Source organism: Diospyros lotus, chromosome 4, assembly GCF_014633365.1.
Source record: "Diospyros lotus cultivar Yz01 chromosome 4, ASM1463336v1, whole genome shotgun sequence".
Taxonomy (NCBI): domain Eukaryota; kingdom Viridiplantae; phylum Streptophyta; class Magnoliopsida; order Ericales; family Ebenaceae; genus Diospyros; species Diospyros lotus.
In genome coordinates, this window is record NC_068341.1 from 35571516 (window position 1) to 35590670 (window position 19155).

General features: G+C 33.8%; 2 protein-coding genes and 1 pseudogene across 2 annotated transcripts; 1 reads left to right on the forward strand and 2 right to left on the reverse strand.

The window, feature by feature from the left end:
- The first annotated feature begins 263 nt into the window (after positions 1 to 263).
- LOC127799807 (protein FAR1-RELATED SEQUENCE 5-like) lies at positions 264 to 1865 on the forward strand. The gene has a single exon (XM_052334026.1). It carries the CDS (start codon positions 264 to 266, stop codon positions 1863 to 1865), a length of 1602 nt encoding a protein of 533 aa, XP_052189986.1.
- A 1625-nt stretch (positions 1866 to 3490) lies between these two features.
- LOC127799808 (putative pentatricopeptide repeat-containing protein At1g09680) lies at positions 3491 to 5085 on the reverse strand (annotated as a pseudogene).
- Positions 5086 to 13376: 8291 nt separating this feature from the next.
- On the reverse strand, positions 13377 to 15084 carry LOC127798812 (NAC domain-containing protein 100-like). The gene is made up of 3 exons (XM_052332426.1): positions 14566 to 15084; positions 14175 to 14452; positions 13377 to 14065 (listed from the first exon to the last, which is right to left on the reverse strand). Exons 1-3 carry the CDS (start codon positions 14756 to 14758, stop codon positions 13628 to 13630), a joined length of 909 nt encoding a protein of 302 aa, XP_052188386.1. The 5' UTR covers positions 14759 to 15084; the 3' UTR covers positions 13377 to 13627.
- Positions 15085 to 19155: the final 4071 nt, after the last annotated feature.

A 19155-nucleotide genomic window follows, 5' to 3' on the forward strand; every position in this document is an offset into this window, starting at 1 on the left:
GCTGGGGCGCTTTGAGGAAGATGTGAGAGATGGGGAAGTAATGCACACCAAGTGTTTGAGGCATGAACAAGATATGAAAATTTTCAAATAATCTTTATTTTCAATTTTAAATGGTAGCAAAAATTGTTCTCTTTAAAAATAATTTCTTTGTGCTTGTGCTTGTATTTTTGGATTTTATGTCATGGCTCAACTAATTTATGATATAGAAACTAAAATAGGACCAAATCAATAATATTTTTATTTTGTATTGGTTTTTGAAGGTTATGGAGGCCAATAATTTTATAGAACATCAATATCGTAGGAAGTTGGATTTTGACAACGGAGAGAATGATATACTTTTTGACACCATAAGAACAGAGGTAGATGAGAACGAAGATAATCAAGCTAAATTTGATAGTAATGAATATATTACTTCCATTCATTCTAAAATTCCTGTCGAAACAATACCAAAAATTGATATGGAGTTTGAAACAAAAGAAGAAGCTTATAACTTTTATAATGCTTATGCTTACAAAGTAGGTTTTAGTATTCGGAGAAGTAAAGGACACAAAGGTAGTGATGGGAAGATGATAAATAGAACATTTTGTTGCTCTTGTGAAGGTCGTCGTGAAGTAGATAATCGACGCATTATCGTTAAACACCATCGTGCTGAAACAAGGTTTCATTGCCTTACAATAATGAAGGTAAATTGTCATCAAACTGGTAAATATCGCGTTGTTGATTTTATTGCTTCACATACGCATGTGACATCTACCCCTAGCAAGAGTCACTTACATAGGTCTCAAAGAAGATTGACTGCGGCCCAAGAAGCTGAAATTGATTTAGTGGACAACTCAGGAATTGCTCCAAAAGATGGTTGTGAATTAATGACTAGGAGAGCAGGTGGTCGTGAAAGTCTCGAATTCACTCACGATGATTATCGAAATTATTTACGGACTAAACGAACTACTAAAGTTAAGTTAGATGAGACGGGTGGCATTCTTGAGTATCTTCAACGGATGCAATTAGAAGATCCTTCGTTCTTTTATGCTCTACAATTAGACAATGAAGGATTAATCACTAATATCTTTTGGAGAGATGCACAAATGAAAGTAGCATACTCTCATTTTGGTGATGTTATTTACTTTGACACAACTTATCAAAAAAATCAAGAAAGTCGACCTTTTGCTATGTTTGTAGGGGTTAACCATCATAAACAAACTATTCTTTTTGGGGCTGCCCTATTATATGATGAGACAGCTGAAACATTTATATGGCTATTCGACACTTTTGTTCGAGGAATGGTAGGAAAAAAGCCAATGATAATTCTTACTGATCAAGATGCAGCAATGGCAAAAGCATTATCTTTCCAATGGCCACAGACATCTCATCGTCCATGTATTTGGCACTTATATCAAAATGCTGCAAAGCATCTCAGTGTTGTTTTTGAGCGCTTTCGAGAATTTTCTAAAGATTTTAGTCGGTGTATATATGATTATGAAGAAGAGAAAGAATTTTTGCAAGCTTGGCATGAGATGCTTGAGAAGTATAATCTTCAAAGTAACAATTGGTTGAAGAGAATGTTTAGTTTAAAGGAAAAGTGGGCCTTGGTCTATGGTAGAGACATGTTTTGTGCAGATATGATGACAACTCAGCGTAATGAAAGCATGAATAGCTCTATAAAGGGTTATGTTAGCTACAAACATAATTTATCAAAAAAATTTCATCATTTCCAAAGGTTGTTTGAGCATCAACGTTATGAGAAGTTGAAGGCTGATTTCAAAGCAACTCAAAGTAATATTTCGTTACCACTTAATATTGCAATTTTAAAACATGCTGCAAATGTATATACCCGCAAGTGTTCAAAGCATTTGAAATTGAATTAGGCAAGGCTTATGATTGTACCATGGTCACTTTTGTTGAGATTGGGACGGTGATAGAGTACAAACTAAGCCCTTTTGGTAAACGTTCTTGTCACACTATTAAATATCACTCTACTAATGAGGCAGTTATGTGTAATTGCAAAAAAATTGAGTTTGCTGGTATTTTGTGCTCATGCATTCTTAAAGTTCTGTCTTCCAAAAATATTATAAAAATTCCTGAATAATATATTCTAAGAAGATGGACAAAAAATGCAAAGACAGAAACAATTGCACGAGCTCCTTATGAGACTAGTGCAACTAATGAGGATCCTAAGGCAAGTATGACAAGGCATTATAAAGAATTGTGTAGGTTGCAAACTCAAATAGCAACAAGAGGGTCAGAAACCAAAGAAGCGTATAATATTGTTATTCATGGTTTTAATAGGATTTTGGAAACTATCAATGCAAGCACATTCACCCAACAGATGCAGTCTTTTACTTCAACCACTACGTCTAACTACAATGAGAATAATATTGTTGATGGAGTTGGTAGAATAATAGGAATTAAGCATAAGGAAAGAATTCGTGGCAGCTCTATGAGACCAAAAAGTGCTCTTGAAAAGGGTAAGAAAAAGAAAAAAGTTGTCCAAGCTCAACAGGTACCTTTAATTAAGTTATTGTTACTATGTTAAATCTTAAGATTATGCTACATGTTTCTAAAAAATTTGTTATAGTTTTAATATTTTTTTTTTTGTGCTGTAGGTTTCACAAAATTCCTTGGATCTCACACCAACACTTAACACTAGTCAAGTATATTTTCATTGTTCAAAAATATTATTTTATTTTTATTCACACAAATTTATTTGTTAAAGTAGGTAATTATCTTGTATTATACACAGATTGAATCTCATGTTGATATTGGAGATCTTACTACGTTGCCAAGTTTTCTTGAATTATTAAAACAAGTTTGCTGCTCTTTACTGTAAATATTTAGTGTTTTCTATATACTTTGGATGTTAAAGGTTTGGATTCATATTGTTTATGCATTTTTATAAGCTGAGCCACATCATTCAACTTCATCATTTCAAAGATTTGGAGTGTAGAAATTCATAGAAGCATGAAGAAGACTTGAGGTTGCTGGTTGCAGTTGCTGGTTGAGATTGCTAGTTTCTAGTTTTTAAACAAATACTTGTTATTAAGTAGTATATTAAGGACTCATTTTCCATTTTTTGCTAATTGTATAAAAACATAATCATTTTTGAGTAACCAGCAAATGATCTTGCTGGTTACATACTTACATTTGTGTCAGTTCTTTTGTTTGTTCCTAATCTATATATGTACAAGTGTGGGTTCTTTTATCTGCTCCTAATCTATATATGTACAAGTGTGGGTTCTTTTATCTGCTCCTAATCTATATATGTAAAATGTTGAATGTAATTTTGTCTGGAGCCACTCTGAAATTAAGCATTGCATCTAAGTGCATATTAGCATTTTTCATCTGGCCTTGCTTACATAGCCCGTTCATAAGCACATTATAGGTTCCAACATCAGGGATGTGTCCATCACTCTGCATGTTCTTTAGCAACTTGAAACCCATTTTTATATCACCTTTCTTACAGAACACATCAATGGCCATGGTAAATGTAGCATTATCGAGTCGCATCACTCAACTGTCCATTCTTGCATAGGCCATTGAGAAGGGTGTTGTATATAATTAAATCAGGTTTCACACCTTTCCTCAACATCTCATGATACATTTCCACAGCAAAGCCAACTTTTCCATGCCCAGTTCCCATCAATTAAATTAGTAAAAATAACATCATTTGGCACCAATCCTCTGTCACACATTTCATCATGGAGTCGGTTTGCGTCATCTAACCTACTATCCTTGCAAAATCCATTAACCAAGACACTATTGTAAGTATAGGCATCAGAGAAACATTTATGTCCTCCATAACCCTTTTTAACATAAACCCCTTCCTCCAAATTTTCCAATTTACAGTAACCATTTATCAACGCATTGAAACTAACAGCTAGGCCTCAAACCCCACTTCCCAATTTGATCAAAAAATCAACTGGGCTTCTTTCATTTTACCTTCTTTGCACAAGCTCTGCATCAGAACATTAAAGTTGCACACTTTAAGAGGGTACCCACAATCCAAAATCTCCGAGTAGAATGCCCAAGCTGCCCCAGGCAAATTCGACTTCATCAAGAAGTTAAGAAGACGACCACAGGCTTGAAAATGGGACGCCAATTCAATGCTTGCGGACCAAACGGAAGCACTAAATCACATCAGAGACAAAGTTAGAATCAATGTAAGCGTTCATGAGGGTATCGAACACGAAATTGGATTGGTGGGTGGCTCTGGCTTGGAGAAACAACGTGAAAACGGAAGCAATGGCGTTCTTCCCCTTTCGAGAGACAATGAATCAGATGAGATCTTGAACCTAGGAGTACAATTGACGGGCAGAGAGGAAGAAAGCCATGGCGCAGTAAGAGTGGAAGGTGTGGTGGAAGGGGGATCGAGAAGAGAGTTATGTGAAGGACAAGAGGAGAGAAGAGAGCCATGTGAAGGTGTGCAGAGCAGATTTTGGAAAATGGTGTGAATTGATAGCGTTAATTGATGTCGTTAAGTTGAAGATACAACAAATTTGATTGTGTTTAATTATTTGGTGACGTGGCAATTTCTGATTGGAAGGACAACCATTGGGACAGCATGTTGAGACAACAGATCTCGGCTCGGCGTAATGATGCTCCTAGGAAACTTCAATTAGAAATCTAACCTCTACATTGCTAAATGGATTTGTGGGTGCAAATAAAATTACAATCCTATTTGTCTGCTCCTCCCTTGCGTCTATCAAGCAAGTTAAAGCAGGAAAATTGAGGGAACAAAATTTGGAGGAGAAGATTGAAGAAGGAGAACAGCGAGCATCAGCAAAGAGGTGGGAGGAAATCTGGTTTAATCCGCGGTAAAGATAGTCTGGTACGTGGATAAAATTAGTGTAAGTGTTTTATGTTTAGATTATAAGTTTTACACGGTCAAATTACGTGTTTTATACAGTTAGATTTGATTAATATAGGCCGTAGACTTATTATTTTCTATTAAACGTTTTACTTCACAACGAGAGTGCGAAAAGGTTAAGAATCAACTAAGTAAAGGCAAGTTCATAACCCTCTCCTCATGTTCTTCATTTCCTGTGAAAGTCTCCGTGGTTTTTCGTATTTTATTACCTCTCTCTCCATGACTTAGTTCTACGCATTAATAATAATAATCCGTGTGGTAACCACGTATGACTTATATTTTATTAATGAGTTTATTGTTAATAGAATGAGCTAAGCAATGATGTCTTGGTGTCTTTCATTTCGATCGTCACGGAGCTTCGTACCGCTCCTCTTTCCTTAGAAATGATACTGAACCTGATAGGCTAGGTTCTTAGAAGAGTAGGTATGAATTATGGATTATGTTAAAGGGTTTAATGAGAAAAGTGAATGGTCCATTAACACGATAAGAGATGAGAATGAGAATGGTATTATTATGTTTATGTGGCTATGTACGTGAAGAGTTACAGAGAAATGTTATGTAAAGTTAAGTCTAAAAGTTATGAATTAAATGTTGATCGTGTGTGTCTAAGGGTATGGGGTATAAAGCCGCTGACTGTCGATCGTGGGTCGTGGCCGTGGATGGCTGGATGTATGGGCGTCAGTCATCAACTATTACGATAAGCGCTAGACGGGCCAGAAAAACTGGTACTGCCAAATTCTCGACTTGGCTTGTGCATATCATGATGTGTGTGCTACATAGGGCTTGGGTTGCATTCATTGCTGGGACATGCTTTGTGTGTGATGTGATGTGTGAGCATTTGCATGACCTGGTTGGTCTAAGAGCCAATTTGGGTTCTCTAGGTGAGCCGGTACATTTAAAGTATTTTGCATGTGTGTATTCCTATGTGGGCGTATCATGGCCTGATGCTTGGTTTATGGGGGTCTTGTCATCATGTTTATACTACAAAAGCCGTTGCATTTCTTATTTGTTATACTGCATGGTGAGAATGTGCGGTTTTAAGTGATGAGTATGGGTGGTAGGCGTAGCCCACGGTAAGACCTTGAGAGTGAGACCCACGACGGCGTGGCCCACGGTAAGACTTTGGGAGTGAGACCCACGGCGGCGTGACCCATGGAAAGACTTTAGGAGTGAGATCCACGACAACAGTAAGACCCTGGAGTGAGACCCACGACAACAAGTTATGTTGAAGGTGACAGGAAACGACATGTAAAGGAAATGATATTTGGACTTGGGCGCCAATGTGTGTTTGATGTGGGCCCTAAGGACCGTTTATGTGAAATTTATTATATGGTTATGCATCTGAAGATAAGGGAGGTATTGGGCATGGCATGACATGACATGACGTTGCATTGGCATGAATTGTATGGGATGTTATGGGAAGAGTTCTGTCTGTACCCTACAGCCTTTCTTTCTAGAGCTTGCTGAGTCTCGCGACTCACATTTGCTTTCCATCATTCCAGGTAAGAGAAACGTCTGTGATAGAAGGTGCGTTCAGCGAGGTTTGGGTCCAGGCCGTCGTGTCATGGTAGTAAGTGCAGAGCTCTCCCGAAACTAAATCCTGGATGTCATGGTGCTTGTGTTAAGCTTAATATTTATGTTTTAAGATGAATGTATGTTATGTAAGCCCAGGTGGGCTCATGCTGTAAATAGTTATGTAAGGATGGTTATTATGAGTTATATGATGTAAAAGAAAATGTATGGTTTTAATAAGGGTTGTGTGTGAGTTGTAATTGAACTATTGTTCGATATCATTCAAATAATGACCCTCTCACGGATCATCTTTGTGCACGGAGGCTCCGGGAGGCGGGGCGTTACACGACTAGTCGCTTCCCCTCACCTCTCGTCGTCCATTGTAGAGAGGACCGTGGAAAGAAAAGGAAAGAGATGAGAAATGAGGTAGCCAAGGGTAGTGTTAGTAAATTTGAAATTTTTAGAAGGGCATTTTGATTATTTGTGCAACTGGGTATAACCCAAAGTGTAGGGCTGAGTGTACAAGTAGCATGGTCTTAATAATATATATTGTTAATCAAATCACATTATTCTTACCAAAAGATGAATCACAATTATGAAATTTTAATTATTTTTTATGCACAAAAATATTAACTAAATTATTCAAATAAATTGTATAACTAAATTATTATTTTTTAAATAAGTGTAAGAAATCAGCAAATGACTAAAAGACTCGAGAGACATCAACGGATGACCGACAGACTTGAGAGACATTAGCAAATGATCGAGACCAAGGCCAAGAGATCCAAGAGACATCAGCAAATGATCGAGTAATTGAGATTAAGAGATCAAGTGACCTCACCTATGAGCTTTTCTTAGGTCCTTTGAGAAACCTTCTTAAGAATTCATGCGTCACTTGATTATTACCACTTGCAATAATCTAGCGGGCCACTCAGAAGCCTTTCTCCCAATCGCACGACAAACCCTTCTAGGAGACCACAAACTTTGAAAGATTTGATCACCAAACACTACCCACGTGAGACCATAAATGACAAAATCAATCATATATTCAAGATACTCGCCTACAAATCTAAGAGAAAGCTTGAGATATACCTGCCAAAGATTACAACTCTTCCTCCACCTACTAGTTTCTTCCATTTCTATAAATAGGACATTCCTCCTTTAGTAAACATATGCTCACAACCCTGCTTATACTATAATTCTACTTGCTTTTGAAATTTCATATACGAAATTGATTTAAGCATCGAAGGATCTGTGTTAGAGACTTACCTACGCCCCTAACCTATTTCTTTCTCTGCAAGTTTTCTAGAGACTATACCTAAGACACTCCCTCATTTATATCTTGACAGCAAGAACTCAACTTGGTGGATTCAAGGGACTTTGTCTTATCACTAAATAAAGGTTATTTGTTCAAACTTTAAAAATAAATTTTTTAATTTTTTTTTCTAAAATTTGAAATTTTTATTGTGAAAGCAAAATTATGTTAAATAAAATTATTATCTACTCAATTACAAAGTATTATCTATTTGATTAAAAATGATCCTTACTCGAGTACAAAACTTTTTACTCCATTAAACTTTAAGTCCACAGACCAGCCTTATTTTCAACCAATGTTTACTCGGTTACAAAGAATATCTACCCGAGTATGAAGCGATCATTACTTCATTACAAAAATAATTTACTCAATTAATCATTACTTGATTAAAAGATATATTACTTGATTATTTTTAACTCGACAAAAAGATGTATTATATATTTGAGTACAATTATTTATTTAATCGAGTAGATTTCATCTTTACTCGACTAAGATAAGAGACCATTCACATAAAAATGCTAAATATTTATAAAGTTTTACAATAATGGGAAAAAGGTGGTGAATTATTGGTTGGTTACTAAATATGGAAAGAGGGGTTATTTGTCCTTTCCATGCAATAGTTTTTGGGTGCTGGGTTACGCGACAACTTTAACTTTGGATAAGATGATGATAGGACAAAGACAAAAGATACAACTTAGAAGCTGATGATAGAGTTCAGTTCAAGTAATTTAAATTAACTAACCTAAGCTGAATGAATGATTAGGCTATTTTTGTTCTTATTATAATCATATTGCTTTGAAGCTTGGCAAGTGAAGTCGTGGCTGCGTTATGCTCCCTATGGCACCAATTATTGCCTCCCCACCAATATTCTAGAACCTCAATCATATGCCAATCCTGTTTTCCTATATATATATAATTATAGTTGGAGTGATTAATAATTGGCCAAAAATATATTTTAGTTCATTTATTTATATATATATATTATTTAAATATTATAATTTTTTTTGTTATTTCAATTAGACTTTTAAACTATATAATTTCAAATCAATTATATCTCTGAATTTTTTACAATTTTAATTACACCCCTAAACTATGTAATTTTAAGTAAATTACACGCATTAATAAATTTGTTGAGGATAATGAATTAATTATAGTTTAGGAGTTTAATTGAAATAACAAAAAATTTAAGAATACAATTAACTCAAAATGTATAATTTAATAATGTAATTAAAATAAAAACAAATTTAAATATTTAAATAAATAAAAAAATAAACAAATACGGAGATTAAATTATGTATTTCGCCATTTATAATTCAAGGCATCTCATTATTTATTTATGTCACATCTTGCGTACTTTCTTATCTTAAAATTTTATATGAATATATTATTTATTCTTCATAATTTTAATGTAAAATCATTTACCAAGTTTTTGTTTTATTCTTGTGGCTTGGTAGTGTCTTAATCCTACAGTTTACGGATTTATCAAGTTAAAGGGCCTACGACTTCTTCATCAAACGAGACCTCTAGTAGAGGTTTTACGTAAGAAGTGTAGATAATAAGTCTTTTCTATGTCTATGATAGCTACGTTCATGAATAAGGTTGAGTGCTCCAAATCATGAAACTAGGGCACGAGCCTGGTTTCCTCTTTTTGATTAGGAAGACAGAAGTTAAGTCATTGAGATAGGGTAATTCCCCCATAGGGGAGGAGTTAGGATTTTGATTGAGTGAGAGCCAACTTAAATATAAAAAATATAATTTTAAGAATAAGATAATAATGATAATATTAAAATATAAATTTTTTTTATAATTATTTCCTATGCCTTTTTATACTTTGATAAAACTATATAAAGACATCATTATCAATTTTATTAAATATAGTATTTTTAACATACATAATTAAGTTATTATTCATTTATTGGTTTTTACTCTTAATACGCAATCAATTCTTCACAATGTTCATTGCAAAAATTATTCTTTTAACTGTAGCAGTAACAATTAGAAAAAAGAAAATTAAGTGGGTATTGAAAAAGAAAGCAAGAAATAAGATAAACTTAGAAACGGAATGAATTAGAATTTAGGAATTAGTAGATTTGGACCATTTGACCTATTTAGGCTAAGTTTTAATATTATAATTTTGAATTGATTTTAAGAGTTGCACTTGATTAAAAATAATATAAAATAAAAAAAATTAAGATCTAATTGCCCCCATTGTGCCTCACTTGGCTCCACCATTGAAAACGTATCTAAAATTTAAAATTATTGTCTTTTCTATCATAAGTTCATGGATGACGTCACAATATATAGACATGACCAAGTGCTCCACATCGTGGAATTAGGGCACGAGTATGGTTTCCACTTTTTTGTTATTTTGCCTTTCATGATGTTTTAATGATGAAAATTTTTATAAATTTGACATTTGAAAATAAATTATATTTTATATTTAAAAATTAAAAATTAAAAATTAAAAATGATCAAATCAATCAATACTGAATGATATATATACTTACAATGTATACAAATTATTTTATATTTATTTTGAAATTATTATTTTATATTTATTTTGATATCAAATGTGTTAAGAGTGTCAAAACATTTTTATAACATCTTCATTTTCAAAATGAAGATGTTATGGCCTAAGAGTGTTAATTTTTTTAATTATTTTGTCAAACCATATATAATCCATATTGAAAAATATTTTATCTTAGAAAATATCATTTGCCATTTAAAAAATATGTGTTTGAACTCAAAAGAACATGTGTATGAATTATATCAAAATTGCTTTCAAAAATCATACACATACTTTTTAAGAGATCAAGGCAAACTGTTGACTTTTTTGTGTTATTTGCCAATTGTTTTTAACCTTAATTTGATATGTGGGTTGTCTCGAAAATCAAAAATGTCCACTTGTTTTTAAAATGTTGAACATTTTAAGTCTAAAAGCTAAAACAATCGACAATTTCTAAAAACTGTTGACAGACATTTTTCAAATTTTTGGTCCAAATGTTTTTAGTTCAAATTCAGTTGACATTGATTATATCGTGTCGACTTGTTATCAAAATAGTCAACCATTTTTTTGCAAATGTTGATTATTTGCCCAAAGCCAATATTTGCTTCACTTTTGTCGAAGAAAATTATCGGCCAATTTGATAGAATTGTCGATCGTTTTTTCTCTAACATTTTGTAAAGACTAGTTTTGCAGACTCAAACAGTTTTAAACAGCTAGTTTTTCTTTATTACTCATGGAAGCCTATAAAAATAGCCCAAGAAAGCACTAGAGAAGGATAATGAATGGAAATAAATTGATTTGAACTTACAAGAGCTATTCATCTTCTCACAATTGATTGTGCTTTCATCTTTTCTCTCAAAAGGCTATATATATCATTTGTAATATTTGTTTTAACCTTTGTATTTTTATTTGAGATGTCATTATAACTAAGAGTTCATACATCTCAAATCATTTCATTGTAACTCACAATTGTATTGCGTAGCTTATAAGTTAGAGGGCCTACCAAGTTTTAGTAAGAGATTGTATTTTCTAACGATTTATACTAAAAAGCCTACTTGGTAAAGTAGGAAGATTTAGTAGATTTTAAAATCTTTAGTGGAGAGTTAAAGTAATGAAGTAGGTTGGATTTGAGTCGAATCACTATAAATCTTTTGTGTCTGTAACATATATTGTTGTTTCTTTTGCTTGTATTTCATTGTTTTCATATTTATCTTTGAAAATTTCACAAAATTTTAAAATTTATAAATACCCAATTCACTCTCCTATTGAATGTGTGGTGCCATTATTTGTGCAAACTTAGTATTTTTTATTAAAAAGATAAAAGTTACATCGAGATAGGGTATTTACACATCTAAAATTTAAAATTATAGTCTTTTCTACAATAAGTTCATGGATGAGGTCACTATATATAGACATGAGTTAAAAATTAGCAGTTTGATTATTACAAATGTTGTTCGATTAGTTTGGTTTTTGTTATTTTGGTTAGTTTAGATGACTTGGTCAATTTGGTTCAATTATATACTTCGATTTGATTAATAATTTTTAAACGATTCGATTGAATTATAATCGATTGCACACTCCTACACCCGACCGAGGGCTCCATATCATGGAATCAGGGCTTGTTTCTTGTTCTTGATTAGGAAGCCAGAAGTCGCATTGAGGTAGGGCAATTACGCATCTAAAATTTAAAATTATTATTTAGTTAATAATTATTAAAAGCATATGAATTTAAATCCAAATGTAATCTAATTTTTTTTTTTTAGAATGTTTCGATTTTGGTCACCTCATTTATGAAATACTTTCTGTTTTAAATAAAAAAGTTAATGGGTGTTTCTATTTTTTTTTTTATGAAGTACCCACAATTACTGATATTTTAGGTAAAATTTCAGTGTACCTAATAATTTGTAAATGATATATTAGATAAATTAATTTTTATTATCTAACATATAGAGTATATCCACGTAATCACCTACTTGTACCCCTCAAAACTAAAAATAATAATAATAATAATAGTGTAGGAAGTGACAATTGTCACGAGAGAAGTGTTCAAAGTTAGAGTAATCTTAGAAATCATGTTTGATAACAATCATATATCGCATCCTCATTGAAAAAAGTGTTAGATAGAGAAAATAATGACATATGATCTTCTGAGTCTTCTCTAATAAGAAAACGTTAGTTATAACTCTTAAAATTATTTTTTATTTTTATACACTGCGAATTGAAAGGTTATTTAATAATAATAAGAAAAATCATGTTTATGTTGGGCTATTAGTAACATCATTACATTATAACACTCTCTAGTCTTTACGTGTCAACTTATGGATGGTGAACGATCCCTAATAAGTCATTTGCAAAATAGGATGCTTAGACTTGAAATATGTAATATACTATTTATTATCTATTTAAAGGCCGCCACCGCCTAACTGCCGCTTTGAGAGCTTTATATCCATTACTTACTTTTCAGCGGTACTAACAATTAATTATTCATTAATATAGTTGAAAAGGCAATTTCTACGAAATTCTTATATAATAAAAATAAACATCCTTCTTGATCTCTCTTAATAAAATCTATGTTTTATAGATGCTTCAGTAACGGCGAATAATTAATTAGTAAAAATTGTGGCCAAAGTAAGTAATTATATGCAGTTGCAATTTTAGACCCACATGCCACCGTGACCCAATCAAAATTTTCTTGAATTTTGTCAACTTTGGGGGAAAAGAAAAAAAGAAACAAGGAAGCTTGAATTGGCTTCCTGTTTGTACAGAATATTGGCAGTTATTTATGAATTTTCTGGCAGGTGTTAGTGTTATTGGTGGCCTAACATCCAATTCTAGAATGAACTGTTGAGAGAGAAGAACATCTCCATTTACCTTTCATTTTCTAATCTCAAGAAAATATACAATATGTAATCATTAACCAACCTCACTATCTCGTCGAGTTTTTAGAATTATCGCTCTTACACGATCCCTCATCACTCGTATTCTCAATTTTGAGAGAGAAAATAAATCACAGATAAAAACTTTACTTAATTATTCAAGACAAAAAATCGAATCCATAACTTACTGATACGAATCTCAATTTATTGTGATCTGTTTTCTGTAGACAACTCATTGAGTTTTTCATAATTATACAAACATATATAACAAAAAAAAGTACACTATCCAACACAAATTAGATGTAATGTAAATAACAGCAAGCAACTCTGCACCTCTTATATATGTATGTACAGTGACAAAAAACAAAGAGACAAGAGAAGAAACCACCATGAACATGAATGAATTCTCTTCGCATAATACATGAGATGGGATTATGAACCAATTTTTGTGAATCTAAAGTAACTTTACACCAAACTAGAGATGATTATCAACTTTTCCTGTTTTTCCTATGCTTCTTCTTTGTTCAGCTACTGGAAACTCTGAGAATTTAGTTTTAGTAGTTCCAGAGACAATCAAGATCCACTGGCCCAGCAGAAGAAGAAGACATCGGATCTCCTTGATCATCATAAGATCTCCTCATGTTGAGGCCGTTGTTGTGGATTAAGAATCTCAGAATGGATTGATCCGGCATCAAACCAGGCTCCACGTACTGCAAATTCTCTGTATTTGGCGCAAAGAATGAGTCTGGATCCGGAACACAGAGCTTTGAGCTGTCGACCATCTCCTCCGGCGCCGGCGGTTTCTTCTCCTCCTCCTCCGCCGGATCCGAGAACCCGGTCACCTGAGAGTCGTCGTAGGCCGAGCACTCCATTAATGGAGGCAAATTTGAGGCCTGCAGCTCATCCTCGTAGCTGCTCATCCTCACCAACCCCGGCATCATCTTCTTCCCACCCGAACTCTTCTCGAAAATTCGGCTGACCACCCATTCATTCTAGACAAGGAAGAAACACGGGACTCCTCAAAACAATGAATTTTATATTGCTAGTGGGTACAAGGGATCATAAACCTATACAAGCGATAGATTGGTTTTCGGGATTTACCTTGGATGGTTTGGGCAAGTTGTGGATGGAAAACTTGCCCTCCAGCCTATATTCGTGCATGACCCAGTTGGTTTTTTCCCCTTTGGGGGCCCTGCCTTTGTAGAAAACCAGAGTCTTCTTCATCCCGACAAGGGCTTTTCCCCGGTAAATCTCCTTATCTTTTCCGGTGGCTTTCCAGTAACCGGCCTCCGTGGCTCTGTTCGTTCTCAGACCAGTTGGGTATTTCCTGTCGCGGAGGCAGAAGAAGTACCACTCTCCTTCGCCCATTTTGGCTCTCCCTTCATCGAAGAATGAGTTGGAGATTCTTGTGAGCCTCAGCTACTTCTCAAAGAGTAACAAGTCCTAAGGATCAAGAATGAAAGAAGAGAGGAGAAAGCAGAGGACTACTTACAAGGCAACTCCCAGGGCTCAACCTTGTTCAAATCGACCTCTCCAATGGCTCTGGCACAGAAGTGGCTGTCAAGAACCTTGTGAGAAAGATAGTGAGTTATGAGCTCCTCATCGGTAGGGTGGAATCGAAATCCCGGCGGCAAATCCATCGGCTCGTCTTCTTCCCTGGAAATGACACCTGAAGGATTTTCCATGCCTATATATATATATATATATATCGGAAAATCTTTTCCGGGAAAGTTATGGAAAACCAAACTAGAAAAAGGAGGAGAAAACGAAAAAGTGGAGAGAAAGGGAAAAGAAAAAAAAGGGTAATCGGGATGAAGATGTAGAGGCAGAGAAAGCGGAATTATGTAACAGAAAGATTCAAAGATGTCGTGAGAAAGGAAGAGCTGTGGGGAATAGGGATGGCTTTATAGTGGTTTTTCCAGGAGAAGAAAGAAAGGAGGCGTGGTTGGGGAGGTAACTCGGTGGCAGCTTCCTGCTTTTCTCTCTCTTTCCTTTCTCTCTCTCTGGCTTTCCCGGGAAGCTATTTTTTTCTCTTTTCTTTCTTTGTGTTATTAGTCCTGGAATTTGACGGGCAAAATAAAATAACAAAAACTTAATCTACAACTCAATCCCATGAAAGCAACTCAATTCGGCTCCAAAGGTTTGAAAACACTCTGTTAGTTGCCATTGGTTTAACAAATGTTATCTGCAGCAGCATTCACAGCACACTGTTTTTTCTTTAGTCCCAACAAAACCCTCTTATCACTTCTCATGACAATTTTCTTAAGGGCGCCTTTGGTGAAATTTGGGTGAAAAAAAAATGAATTTTAGGGAAAATGAATTTTTGAAAATTAAAAATTTAAACTGTTTGATTGTTATAATTTTATACCTGAAAAATGATGTTATTTTCTATTTTTTGGTGTTTGATTGATAATATTTTCTATAAAATTTGATCATTTTGCTGATATTTCGTGTTTGATAGGTATTATTTTCTATGGAAATTGACCAATTTTTCATGAAATTCAATGGTGAAATTGTATTGAAAAACATTGAAAAATTAAAATAATAACTTATTTTAAATTAACTAAATCATTTTCACACATAAATCAAATCACAAAATTAAAAATTTTTTATTTTCCAAACTTATATATACAAAATTTATATATACACACACATATATATATATATACACAATCACACATACAAATATACACAATTTCGCATACAAAGACATATATATATATATATATACACAGACTCGATGCAACCTTCTACTCACCCACCCACCGTCGCTAACTCACTCTCTTTCTCGCTGCCTCTCTCTCTCTCGCCCTCCCTCTCTCGCTTGCCCTTTCTCTCATTCGCACACAAATACATATATATATATATATACATCATCTCTCTCGTTGTCTCCCCACTCATCCACCCGTCGCCACTCATTGCCACTGACCTACTCGTTGGCTCGCCCTCTATCTCACTCGCTCGCCCTCCCTCTTGTTTGCTCTATGTCCCTCTCTCGCTGCAGCTTCAATGGTGAAGTTGAAAGGGATGAAGACGGGAGCACGGTGAGTTACTGCTCCATTTGCCTGGAAAATTGGAGCTCCTCTCCCATAGAATTTGTTTTTCATGATTTGAAGAAAAAATGTATCATGTGACAAGAAACTCTCCCATAGAATTTGTTTTTCATGATTTGAAGAAAAAATGTATCATGTGACAAGAAATGAGAAAATGAGTTCTCTGAAAAAATTTTGCTATCAAATACTACACAAATGAAAAATTGGATGGAAAATATGTCTTTTCCCAAAAAAAAAATAGGCTACCAAACGCGGTGTAAGAATACGCTGATATGACAACTCATGTGAATAGAAGTCTTTTAGTTGGAAAAAATTGAAAAGATGTCCAATAAGCAAAATTTGAATAGCGTTGCTCAATATATTTAAATTGTCACATCACCGTTGTTTATGTCTACCATAAATAAATAATATTATTCCTTTCTTTTAGTCGGCAGTGCGGCTCTTCTGCACTCTCAATTAATTAATTATCAAAATTTGTTTAAAAACACTAAACATATCTTAATTTTTAAGCCCCGAACAGCCAAGGCGGAATTGTCAATTGTGTTAATCAAGTCATGCTCATCATAATTAATAAGCCCAAAACCAAATTTCTCAACCTTTGAATTTACAGTGCATAGAAAGTCATTATTTCATTTTCAAAGGGGGAAATTTGTCACACGGGTGCACATTTATAAACGGTTGGCCAACTATAACCCTTGTCCACTAGCGATGCGGCAACATGTTTTGTCAAACATGCCTTAAACACACCATCAAATCAAGTATTGTCCCAGCGCATAGCCTCTCCGGCAAAGTAGCTCTTTGGTCTCTCGGGTTTAGTGTTTAAGTCTTAATTAGGGAAGAAACTCACTAATTAGAGTAATTTTGAAAGTTAAAAATTACTTGTCACCCTCACGTTTGCAGCGGGACAAGAGATCGAACTAGTTGCTGAGTCCTCTGATTTACATCTCCTGCTGATATCGTGATTCGTGGGACCGAACAGCTAGGACGTCCGTGATTATGTATTAAAAAAAAAATCATCTAAATATTCATAAAAAACAACAACAGAAACAAATCATGCAAGTACACTACACAAGTTCCCAAATGGATTCACCGACACCAAGAGATTATAGTTATTTTTATGTATAGTTTATGAACTTTATGCATATTTAGTAAGCATGTGTAACTTATGAGTCATATTATATATTTCTTCAATTTATTCCAAACATTACTTATGAAATTTAATTAAATTTCATAATTAAGTTATATTTTATAGAACATAACAAAATTTTACATAAAATTCTTTTACAAATAAATTTTAAATATTAAATCTAATTATTTTTTCTTAATAAAAAAGGAAAGGAGAATGATTAACGTAACAACTTGCTTTAGATGGGATCACGAGAGCCATTTCTAGTTGGGAAATGTTCAATTTGAGCTATAGTTATAGGATCAGGAGTTCGTCACCTTAATTTTATTGTAATGTGTAAGGTTAAGTCTTGTATCTAATATATATATTTTTTGACATTTTTAATGTACGTTATTCTATAAGTAGAATAAATTTACGGTTCCATTTGAAATGAAGAACTTCAAAATTTCGAATTCGATTTTCATGAATTCCACACAACTTAAAATACAAAATTTAATTGAATTCCACAAACCTATGTTTAAAATGAAACTAAAATTGAATTTTTATTTGCTTCTATTTTTTAAAATATACTTTTGATATAATAATCTTGTTAAAATAGAGAAAAAATTATTGTAAAAAAAGGAAAAATATACATATATTTTTATGTTCTGAAATGTATACATGTAATTTAGATTTCAAAATTAAATCTATAATTGAGAATTTTACTAAATATATTATATTTATTAATTGAAATAAAATTAAATACAAATAAAATAAAGAGTATACATTTGAAAATCTTCAATAGTGATGTTAGGGTGGGGAGGGCCCACATTGGTGTTGGTGTTGGCACCAACAACAATGATAGAGATGAAGATCAATTGGTGGGGAGAGAAAGAGAAAGAGAATTAGTATTTTTGTTCATAAATAAATTTTATTTTTAAATTATAAAATTTATTTTCAAATTTCACATATTTGAGTAGAATTCGATTAAAAATTAAAAAATAAATTTCATAAAACTTAATAAATTCACTCATTTAAAATTGAAGTGATAAGGTTTGAATGCGAGACTGAAGATAAATCAACGAAAGAAATTAGTAATTAAATGGCACGTGCTGGCGTGAGCTTTATCCAGTACAATCTTCTCGGATCAATGGACGATCGTGATGGAGTCAAAAGTCAGCGCCCATATCTTGCCACGTAAGGCCCCGAGCCAACTGGTGTGGACAGTTCCAACCCGGGCTCAACCTACGTGGCGAACTCTCATTGGTCCAGCCGAAAACGGGGCCAAACTTTTGCGGCAATGAATGGAGCTGAAAAGCGAAACCGACGGGAGTGTGGGCCATGTCTCCGCCGCTCCGACAGGTTGCCACGACTGGAAGCAGACACGTGGCGGTCGGCGGTTCGCAGGTGAAGTTCCCCTTGCGGCCCGTGTTGACGTATTCTGCGGAGAGTTAGGCGACCCACGAATTAGATAATATATTGGTTACAGCTAACTGATTCCAAATTGCTTTGATGACTATTTTAAGATTTGTTTTAAAAAAACAAAGGCATTTATTGGCGCATTAATTACTCCCCTTCGAAAGCGATGGACCAACCCCAACCTTAGTGTCTGCATGATGGTGGTGTGATTTTTGAAGGTCTATTGGTATACATTTGACACACGAGTACCATGAATGACACTTTACATAATTTTATCCTTTAATTTTTATATTTTTTTATTATACCATTCTCAATTTTACTTGATTTTTCTCAATTTTCATTATTTTTTTTGTGGTATTCTCAACTTTATTTGATCTCAATTACCCTCATAAATTAGCCAATTTATGTCATATAAACATTTTGTTAGTTTTGAATGTGTGATTGATATTAACGTACTTTTGATAAATAGAAATCAATTTCTCAAAATTTGAATCGATCGTACAGT